This window comes from Bombus vosnesenskii, unplaced genomic scaffold (assembly GCF_011952255.1).
Source record: "Bombus vosnesenskii isolate JDL3184/JDL3185 unplaced genomic scaffold, Bvos_JDL3184-5_v1.1 scf7180000016261, whole genome shotgun sequence".
Classification (NCBI taxonomy): domain Eukaryota; kingdom Metazoa; phylum Arthropoda; class Insecta; order Hymenoptera; family Apidae; genus Bombus; species Bombus vosnesenskii.
In genome coordinates this window covers 1,689,978-1,701,126 of record NW_022884330.1, presented here as the reverse complement: position 1 = coordinate 1,701,126, position 11,149 = coordinate 1,689,978, and the positions used below count along the sequence as shown (strand labels likewise).

At 30.5% G+C, this 11,149-nt stretch overlaps 1 protein-coding gene across 7 annotated transcripts; it reads right to left on the bottom strand.

Moving 5' to 3' along the window:
- Nucleotides 1-1,190: 1,190 nt before the first annotated feature.
- LOC117241651 (sorting and assembly machinery component 50 homolog) lies at nt 1,191-11,139 on the bottom strand. 7 transcript variants are annotated; one of them, XM_033507584.1, is made up of 9 exons: nt 10,944-11,139; nt 10,623-10,694; nt 10,457-10,531; nt 10,155-10,373; nt 9,799-10,013; nt 9,346-9,724; nt 8,965-9,259; nt 7,855-8,871; nt 7,213-7,231 (listed from the first exon to the last, which is right to left on the bottom strand). In XM_033507584.1, the coding sequence occupies exons 1-8, from the start codon at nt 10,962-10,964 to the stop codon at nt 8,687-8,689; spliced, it is 1,461 nt and encodes a 486-aa protein (XP_033363475.1). In that variant the 5' UTR covers nt 10,965-11,139; the 3' UTR covers nt 7,213-7,231; nt 7,855-8,686. The 7 variants fall into 7 exon arrangements, with proteins under 7 accessions (XP_033363472.1, XP_033363474.1, XP_033363473.1 ...); XM_033507585.1 differs by lacking the exon at nt 10,944-11,139 and adding an exon at nt 10,782-10,852; XM_033507581.1 differs by lacking the exons at nt 8,965-9,259; nt 9,346-9,724; nt 9,799-10,013; ... (2 more) ...; nt 10,623-10,694; nt 10,944-11,139 and adding exons at nt 1,191-1,565; nt 5,188-5,422; nt 5,513-7,085 and having other exon boundaries at nt 7,168-7,231; nt 7,855-8,368.
- Nucleotides 11,140-11,149: the final 10 nt, after the last annotated feature.

Below are 11,149 nucleotides of genomic sequence, written 5' to 3'. Positions count from 1 at the left end.
GAAGGATATTAAAGACTTTTTTTTATATTTCTACGTACGAGATGCCGTATTTTCCCAAGCCTTTCATTTATTAGTAAAAAGACTTATTAAGTCACCAACAACTTATTTTAAAAAGAAATAACGAGTGAACGAGAAGGTTCAACGTTTTCTAAAGTTTCTAAAGTTTTCTAAATTTCTATTATTTTTTAGATATTTAGATGAAACTTCGCGATGATTGACGACCGTTGTCGACCGGAAATTCAGCTGAATCAGGAGTAAGTGCAGATTTTCGCGTACTATGTGCATTCTTTAAATTTCCCAGAAATGCATAAAAGTTCATAATCTGTATATTAGTGTATCAGAAGTAACGATCATTTGATCGAGGATACTCGACACTGTCGTTGGCGATGGATGATTCGCTTCGTACATTAAACGGCCATATCTTATTACAGAGCACGAAGACCTTATCGTCGGCATAGAAAACCGGGACAACCGCTGTACATTATCTAGCCAAACGAGAAGCCTTCTAAAATTTTCTCGTACCGCGCGGAACCTAACGTAGATATGCGTCATACGCGGTCTGCCGTCCTCGTCGCCGATCGTGAAAAGGTGAAAGCAGATAGCGTGGAATAATCCTCCAATACTCACGACTATTTTCGTTTCTTCTCTTTCCATTAGAGACGAAAGGTTTGCACTCTGCAGACGAGAAGACGCCGCGTGAAATCGTAAGTCACGATAATCCGCATTTAGCAATGCGCGTTAGAAGCGACGTGTGTTGGTTTTAAATGTGTACCGTATATTCTGATAAGAAACGAACGTGTCGTTAGAACGAAGCAATGATAAGGAAAAAAGAATGAAAAAGGAACAGAAATACTAAGGAGATGTTTGAAAGAATGAAAAGGAGATTATGAAATATATCGAACAATGTACAAAAACGCTAAATTGTGTAACAAATTGTTTTTATTGGGATGTAAACAGTATCCTTACGTTATCGATATAATTTACTATTTTCGTAGATGCGTAAGAAGCATGATATCGTACCTGAGAATTCATTTAACTGACTAGTATAATATATACTTCTCCTCGTCCAACATTTTAAATAATTACTCACTGTTTCTTTATTTAAGAATTGTCATATCTTTGTTTACTAATTCATTTTTCGCGATACACAATTGAAGTTTACTGTTGTCAGACAGAAATATTGCGTCAACTGAGGAAACTTCCCTTGAACTTTATTAGTATCATTATCTGTTATTGGCCACATTAATTGCGTTGGCAATTAATTGCAATGACTGATAATTCTGTAAAATTTAATAATTTCGTAGCGCAAAGCCAAGAAGCGGACACCGGATAATTTCGTATTTTTGCAATCGAGCGACTCATCATTTGACCAAGGGTCGACGTTTGTCAACGTTGTGTCAACAACACATCGCGTTCTACATCGCATCGAGAAACTACAGTGTTGCAATGGTCCGTGGTGTAGCCCTCTCTATTGCGCCAGCCATCCAGTTAAAATCGTGCCCATCCTCTTCCGGTTCACCTTCTCTCCTCAGTGCTCTTTTCACTGCAGATGTTTGACACGTTTCCTGGACAATGATGAATATACTGTTGCGAGTCGTTGTCATCGTATTTGTCGTCATTTTGCTTGATCTTGTAAATTATGTATCTACTAATAAAATTACAGAGATCGTAATCTCTTGCTTCAATTAAATCTTAATTTCTATAAGAAATTTTTTATACAGATTTGATTCACGCATATTGAGCGAATTCTACTACACTTCTCTACTATTCATTTCTTGAGAAATTCCCTTTACATTTATTTCCTAAGGAATTTCTCTTTCTCTGATATTCGTTTCCTGAGAAACTTTGTATAGAATTAAATCTAGTGAAAATGTGTTGAAAAATATATTTGAGGTTTCAGGGAAACGTCCTGCATAAATGAAACGCCGACTAGAATACCTACGATATAACACGGGTATATTCCGTTATCTCATGTTTTCATTCATTCTGCAGGCGTTAAATCATTTAACCACTTCGAGCAACACATTACGCTTCTACTGCTTAATAGGTTTCTTCATTATATCACGCGCGCTATACCTTATGAACAAAGAAAGCGCAGCAAAAGATCAAAATTTCTAATGCTGTAGTTGTAATTCAATTCCGTGGAGTCATAATTCATTAAACGGCGCACGAAACGGAACCCTAGTAAAGAAACGAACTTCCAGGAACATAACTATACTGGGACTAATACGCTCGCGGTAATTAAATGCAATTCGATCTTTCTAAATCTTTCTAATCTAAATCTTTCGAGCGTATCTTTCTTATCCAATCGCGAGAAATCTATCGCAAATAAAAAATGCACCTGCACAGATTACGATAAAATACATCATTTTCTGTGGAATAGAACGAACAACAACGGAACTTTCCCACGAGATATTTTTCTGTTCTTCAATGTCAGAAAGATATAACAGCTGAAGGATAAAACTATTCCACTCTTATTATTTCTACTGCCAAGGCTGCGCCTTTGATGATACGTATTACTTTACTTGGAATGACCATTAGTATTTCTAATTTTCTAACGTTAGTAATTAATTTAGACATCATTAGTAATTCACTTTCACGTTCATTTGTGAATCATTGGTTTAAACACAACACTTGATTTCTTAAAAAAAAAAAAAGAAATAAAAAAGGAAATAGTTTATTAAAAAAGTAAATATTGTCTAATTAAAAACACTGTAATGAACCATCTGTACATTAGATGAAAGTATCGGTACTGTTAGAAATATCCATCGTATCCGTTCCATCGGAACCAAACGCTACAGTGTCGAAACGACATTGTTCTTCAAAATGAATTCGTAGGACAATCCGTAGGCAATTAAGAAGCGGGGTCCGTAACTGCAACGTTAATTTTCTGACCACCAATCAAGCACTCTATAGTCATGTAACTTGCCCTTGGCATAATTCGGATTGTATTATTACATTCATTGTTAGACTCTGAGAAACTTCTCAAGTTACTCATGACAGGGGCTCTAATAATGTGTCGGAACCATTGTCAGTCCTCCCTCATTGGCATATACAATTAATAACGTCATGTTAGTGACAATAAGAAGTGCATCTAACTCCAAACCAGCAAACGTATATACATATTTGGTATGTGACCAAAATTAAATGATAAAATCTCATACCAAAGCGTTTGTTGTTCTGTTACATGAGTCAGATTTTATTTTGGTAAGATCTAGCCTTCTCTAATGGTGTTTGATGGAAAATTACATTAATCAAAATCGTGAAATGTTAGTTGAAGCTTTACTCCTGTTAGTGGGTATCATATATACAGTGAAAGTTACTTTTACTAAACAGGTGTCGAAAATTTTTTCAGACCAAACATCTCATAAGCCATAGTAAAAGAGATTAATGTGTTTATTCAATCGAATATATACATATATTTACATGCTAAATACATACGTAATGTTACTCTGATTTCCAAAATGAAAATACTATTTCAATTTTCCTTGATAAAAGTTAGACATAGGCGACTACGTACGTGAAGATCGAGTCTCCTTTTTTGTAATGTTACATATTAGAACTTAAAATAATTTCTAAACTAATGGAAAGAAGTTGTTAAATAAGTGTAAGTAAAAGATTATTATAAAGTAGATTATAATTTAATTATACAGATTTTTCGTATAGCGTCACACATATCATTGACTTTTGTTATGTACACGCAGAATAATTGCTAATTGATTTTAAATATTATTAACAGTACACAAGTTTAGCAAGAAGAATTTTCTTTGTCCTAGTCCAAATTAAATTTAACAGAAACTAGACTTATAAATTAACGTTTCTTCAAAAGCATTAAAAACAAATTTATGTTCATTCGATTGAATTATGAATAAAATATGCATTATTTATGCAAATATATACTTGAACATAAGTTGAATATTTATTTATTAAATATTTTCGTTAATGTCTTCTATACATATTTAATATAATTACAATCAAAAATAAAATTTAGATACAAATAAATAAATATGATATTAGATAATGATTAAAACTGAAATAGAATTTATCTTATACCATCTTGATCTGATTGTGAATTTCAATTCCTAACTTATTGTAACTTTGCCTTGTTATAATTTTTTTCTAATTCCAATATTCGTGATACAATAGTTACCCATAAGAAATATTCAGATTCTTAAATAAAATTGTGATAAGAAATCTTTCTAATAAAAAGATGGAAGATAAATAATGCATATTAATAAATAAGGCAGATGTGCGTAAGCTGCGTATTTGAAAACGAAATTGAGTGGACATTTTTGATTTACATTTACTAATTTTTTATTATTTAAATTAGTAGAAAAGAGTAATTATATCAAGCATTTTATATTTATACTTAATATTTAATATCTACTTGAAATGGATTTAATTATATCGTACAGAATTAAATCTCTATTACACGTGTAACAAAATTGCTACAATTACGTGTAATTTTATGTGATTTAATCTCGTATTTAAAAAATGTACATATTTTATAGTTACATTATTGGAAATGTTATGAAAAAGTCCCGACTTTATTACAAAATAGTTGCACAGATGAAGAAATGATGTATATTAAATATAAGAAACATGAATAACTAGTAAATTTCGATAATTTATTTTTCTGTCATACAATGAAAATGATATCTATTTATATATTTAGTGACTAACATATAATTCAATTTCATATTTCATAGATTAGATAAATAAGATGAAATAATTTAACCAAGAATATATATGTATGTATTATTTACATATATATAGTCTGTTACCTTATGCTATTTATTAATAGTTATCAGATATTTGAGAAATATTAATAGAGAAACGCTTATATAACTTAAGTTTCCATTCTTCTCAAATTATATTAAATGATCCAATATGAAATTTCCATGTCTAGTAGGATATAAAATTTAGCACTTGTTGCATTGATTTATAAATTTGTAGTGAAAACAAGTATGTAGAGTACACCGATCAATATAGATAATCACAGAGAACAAAATTTATTTCCATCACTAATGAATATATTGCAATTTAACACAGACATCGTACACTAGTAACTCACAGCCTATTTTGTCATCCTACAAGACTTATTATACATATTTTCTTTTTCTTTTTCTTTAATACATCATCTCTTCTTCTATCTTATATAACATTAATTTTGAATGATACAGTTACCTTGAAGGAATGGTGAATATCAACTTTATTCAGTAAGTGTAAATCGCTCATGCCAAATATGAGTTCTGTGCTGTACTGTTAATATAGGACTAAGAATACGTTCTATAGAATTTATTCGGCCTCTAAATCGTTCTCTATCTCTCGCCATTTCTTCCCATGGACCTTTTCGAGCTGCACGGTATGCATAGTCCCAATGCACCATTATATGAATTACTGGATTCAAATTAAATTTTACCTATAATAAAAATTTTACAATAAAAGTTTTAATAAGCGGTAATTCACAAAATTATAATAGAAAAAGTTTAAGTTGTAAACGATTAATTACTTTTTGAATCGGAGATACAGATATTTCATCTTTGAATATTTTTTCATCTTCGTTTGTTTGATCTACATCGCTCTCTTCACTGTCTTCGCTATATTCAACATCACTTTTGCAAGTTACTTCGGAACCAGTCTCAAATACTATGCAGTAACTATCTTCTGAGTCAATAGAACTTTCTGATATTAAACGTGGTCGAAATGTATTCTTTTGCAAATCGTATCTGTTTTCAACAAAATTGTGATCAAAGGTATCTGTTTGTTCTGGATATTCGAGTATACTTCTCATTTTTGCAGAAAATCTAGATATACCACAATTAATGTTTCTACATATTTTTTGTTTCTGAATTTTGGGCTCTACATTGGCAAACGTATATGTTAGAGGACTCACTGTCTCTTCTATAATATATTGTACAGTATCTACTGTAGCTTCACCTAAATATAAATTTCCTGATTCTTCTGTTTTCTGAATTTCTGTTATATCATACTCTTCAAGTTCTTGCCAGCATTTAAAATCGTTTTCTATATCTACTCTAATATCATGTTTAGTACGTTCCTTTCTGTGTCTCGTTTGGCTGACTCCAGAACGCCTAAGCTGCGACTTTGCTCGTCCCCGTCCTCGACCTTTTGCCACTATATTAAGTTTCCTCCGTTGCCTCGGTGAGAATGATCGTTTTGGACCCAAGTCTGATTCAACAAGGTCTGTTTTACAAAATCTATCTGTTACACTACTAATGACTTTTTGCAACATATTTGTGAACAAATTAGGGACTGCAGTTTGTTGAACTATCTGTGTATTTAATGCATTTGTACTAGGTGTTGAACAAGAGTTTTCTTTATTTATAATAATCTTATCATCCACACTGTTACTAATGCAATTAAAACATTGTTTTTTATCGGACATATCCTCACTGTATGTGTCTTCAAAATTATAACAATTTTCCATAGCACTCATTTCCTTCGTGTTTATATCAGAACAAATGTATTCAAACAATTCCTCCTCACTTGTTTTGTTCGAATTTTGAAGTGATATTAAATAATTACAATTATTTGTATTACATCTAACATCTTTATGAATGACTGATTGCTTTTCATCAGATCTCTCTGCATCTTTGTTCTTGATACCAATATATTCATAACTAAATTTTAAATTATCTTTTGTATTTTTATTAAAAATTTTGCACATGTATGATTTTTTTTCATCAAATACATCATTATGAATACTCTCGACAACATCTAAAGATTCTTTGATCTCGCCATTGGAGATGTACACATTATCGGTATTTAATGGTTCTCTTTTACCTGTCAGATTCTTAAAAAAGTCGTGTGAAATTTCATTGTTTACAACTGTTACAGACAACGGATAATTAATACTTGCTATGAATGAAGCAGGAACTTTAGAAAATTGTCCCCAAAGTACGTTCAAAGCGTTGAGGACACTGTGAAACATGTTTTCTTTCTTTGGGCTATGCATGTTTGTGTGTCCACTCAATGTATCGTTCATCGAATACATTTTTTCCATTGTTGTATCTGCAGGTAAACTCTGCATAGAACACATGCTTAACAATGAAGCAAAATTTCTGCTAAAAAAAAAAACATTGAATTTAAAAGACAAACTCAGATTTTTGAAATATCATATGATATACATTTAATTATACATACATTATTCAACACAATGGTACTTTTCGACAACCTCTTCCTGTTCTCATAAATCTTCTTTGTTTAGCTGCAAAATCAAATTTAGCATTTTAGAAATATTGATTAAAAATGGTTTGCTAACTGTAAAAGCAATAATATTATAGTTATCTTTCATAGTTAGCAAACCATTTTTAAACAGTGTTTCTAAAATGCTAAAAGCTGCTAATTATTAATAAATAAATTTAAACTTGATAATAACATGACAAAGTGACAATATGTCAAATTTTGCAAATTATCAAATGTTTTCTAAAACTTTACAAGAAAACATTCGATAATCATGATCGTTAGATTTTCAATAAATTATGTATATTAATTTCCAATGTAAAAAGGAATTCATATTTTATAATATATGTAATTTTATTATTTCGATACTCAATATTTAATTAATTGACAAAAAGTGTCATTTTTGCATTTTCAAAAACACGCTTGAAATCAATATATATAACATTTATAATCACGATAGGGACATCGTGAATTTATCGCGTACACTCCAAATATTAATTAAGATAATAGATTATTAAATAACGACATATCCAAATTTGAAGAATTACTCAGATTACTTCCGTATGATCATAACGGCATCATTATAATTTTAATATTAAACATGATAGAACAATTTTACAAGATATTATTTTCTTTCACTCAACATACAACAAAGATAGCCTCCACAATCGCGACAACCACAATCACGTAGGATATTTTGTTCGCAATATGACAACTGATTTTTTCCTGTACCACACTTTCTATGCTTTAACAATGGATATTCGATAAACTTCGTTACTTCAGATACAATATTTCGCTTTAATTCTTTAATAATTCCGGAGGGTTCCATTGTAAAATGACGCATTATTATAACACACATTTGAACTATAACTTCTAAGCGGCCATTTTCAACTGGTTACTGCATGGGTCATTTATAACTCATTTATCACAGGGGCGCTGTCTGTCACAACGATTTACATTTAGACTATCAATTCACGAAAGATAAAAGTCTATAAGTAAATCCAATTCTGCAAAATATGTCCTTGATAACATCTGATATTGGAAAATAACATATGCATTTTATTTATATTTTATTTATTATTGATTACACTTAAATATTCAAAAATATAGACAAACCATACTATGTAATCATTCATTTCAAACAAGTATGCATCATAATAAACTGATTCATCATACTTTGATGCAATCTCTGACTTTTCGCAGAAAATTGTAGTTGGTTTCGTACTTGATGCAAACTAGGAAATATATGTGCTCATCTTATGTAAACAATTGTAATATAATGAGATGTAAAAAAATTCCGAAAATACGTTTGAATTAGCTCTTATTTGAAATGCTTTTTGCTGATACTTATCTCTAATGGCATTAGAATGTATTCTTCATAAGAATAATAAATTTATAATTGTAATTTATTTTACATTAAATGCGTACGATTGACATAAAAATAGTATAGAATATACAATTTACTATCCCAAAAAGTTATTTATAAGTACTGCAATCCAAGCCCGAATTGAAATTGTTGCAATACATCGCTTCTGACAAATAACAAAGGCATAACTAAATTTAATTCTACTCTCGCTATATTTCCAAGTTTCATCGCAATACCCCCGCCAACTGCACAACGAACATTTTCCTTAAAAATTTTCATATTTTCCTTATAATCATTTGCTGCAAATAACAAAAAATTACTTATTTTTGTAACTTCACAGATGATTGAAAATAAAGATAAAAAAAGATATTTCAAAATTTTTAATGTCGTACCAAATTTGAAAGTGAAATTTGATACATTTCCACCATTGATGAAACCATGTAACTTGAACAAATCACCGAAACCGTGACGACCGGGCCTAAATGGCAGTGGTGTGTATAAATGAAGCGCAAGTGCCCAATATACATCGCCTCCAATTGAATTTCCATCGTGGCGAGGTCCACAACCTCTCATATCGAATCCTCTAAGATTCAATGGTCCACCCAAGAAAAATTGATCGGCGATATTTATTTTCATATCATTGCTGATTCCTCGAAGCAATCCAGATTGAAAACCCAGCTGAAAGGTCTAATAAAATTTCTATAATCAGACAAATTGTATAGAAGATAAATCATTCAAAAGTCTAATCTAGTTCTGAGTTAAAAAATACTTGCTGCATATTCATGAGGCGTCCAATTAGTTTGCATGATAAATTCATTTTTAACAAATCCAATATCTCCTCCGAGACCAGCTACTTCTGTTGAAAATTGTACGAGACTTCCCGTAGTAGGAAATATTAACGAGTCTCTTTTATCGATGGAACAAATATGTCGCAGTGCAGATTTCAAATTTGGACCACATTGTTCCCTAACGCGAAACGACGCTTGTTTGGACGAAATAATCTCCCTATATGTAGCTTCATATTGTAAATTATGCTTCAGTATACTTGCTCCATCTGTGTTAAAAGCAATATCTAATAATAAACCTTTATCACATTGACTAAAACCAGACCATGGAAACCTATTTGATGTGTTAAACACACTGCCAGTTAATCTGTAAAAACAGTTAAATTATATATTAACTGTAATTTATAACATTAATATTTAAAATGGAACAATTTTACATACACTTTATGAGGCCAACTGCCTATAAATGGTTTAACAGCAGATATACTTATATTAGTTGAACTTTTTGAACCATAAGAGTATTCCATCTGAAGACGTTCTCCTCTTCCAAATAAATTGGGTGCTTTTGCTTGAATAATAACTGAACCCTCATTATTTCCAACCATAGTGCTAATTCCACCTGTTAGACGTCTCATTTCATGTACCATAAAAGTGACCTGAAAAAGAATATGATTTAAAGTCTCTCATACAAATATAAGCTAACTTTTAGAGAAATGATTCATGAGTGAACTGGAATGAATTAAATCTGAGAAATTACTTATTTTTTGTTGAATTAGTGTGTAATTATATAGACCCACTTCAACACCTTCTGGGGTAGCATGAGGACCTTGACTGGTATCAATGTAAATTCCAATATTCCCAAAACATCCTAAACCTTGCAATTTTTCTCTCACTTTATAGGCGCGTAAAATAATATCATAAAAATCTTCAGCTTTAAACAATTCTGTTACTTGGGCTTTTATTATGTCATCTTTTGTTCTCATGAGTCCATCTACATGTATTCTATCAACTCTTGCCTAGTTTACAAAATATCAAGACTTAGAAATTAGTAATTTATATAAATAAAACAAATGTTTTATGTTTATATTAATGAGTGTACCTTCACTGAATGAAGATCAATGGATTTCTCTTTCCTTTTTTCAAGTAAATTCATCTTCTCATGAATGTGTGAAGACTAAGGAAGATCGTTAATCATGAAAAATATATTTAAAATATTGAATCTATATTGGATAAATTTTAAGTCAAAATATATGTATATTACTTACAGGATTATCTTTTTTGAAATTTTGTCTTTCATTATTTGAAGATTCGTTTATATTTCTAAACATATTTGATTCCTGAAATGACAAAACACGCGAAACGTTAACGGACAAAATTTAATTAAATAGTAACTTGCAAAAATTCACTAAATGTACAGTGACAACCTGTATAATAAAGAAAGGAATGCTCAAATTTAATAGAACATTTAGCACAATTATTAAATTTAAAATAAAGACGTTAAAAATTATTATTAGAAATTACTCATGCAGCAAATTAATGGTTTTAATTTTAGGTTATTCTGTAATTTTCTAATAATAAGCGTGTACCTTCGCATGAACAGTTCCCATTTTTGTTAGAAATTAATTTTTACTATTTGCATAAGAATTCACATTAAAATCATGTAATAAATTATGTCAGATCTCTTTTAATGTTTAGTAAAAAATAAATGTAAATTTTTTTAAATCAAATATTCGGAATGACTGAGAATAGGGTAATGTGGTATTCTCAATACCGGTTCTATGATATCGCCCTC

Coding starts and splice junctions, on each gene's coding strand:
- LOC117241651 (XM_033507581.1), bottom strand. CDS start 7,063: ATGTGTTCTATGCAGAGTTTACCTGCAGATACAACAATGGAAAAAATG. Junction 5,423..5,512: donor CTGTATCTCCGATTCAAAAA/GTAATTAATCGT, acceptor TTTTTATTATAG/GTAAAATTTAATTTGAATCC.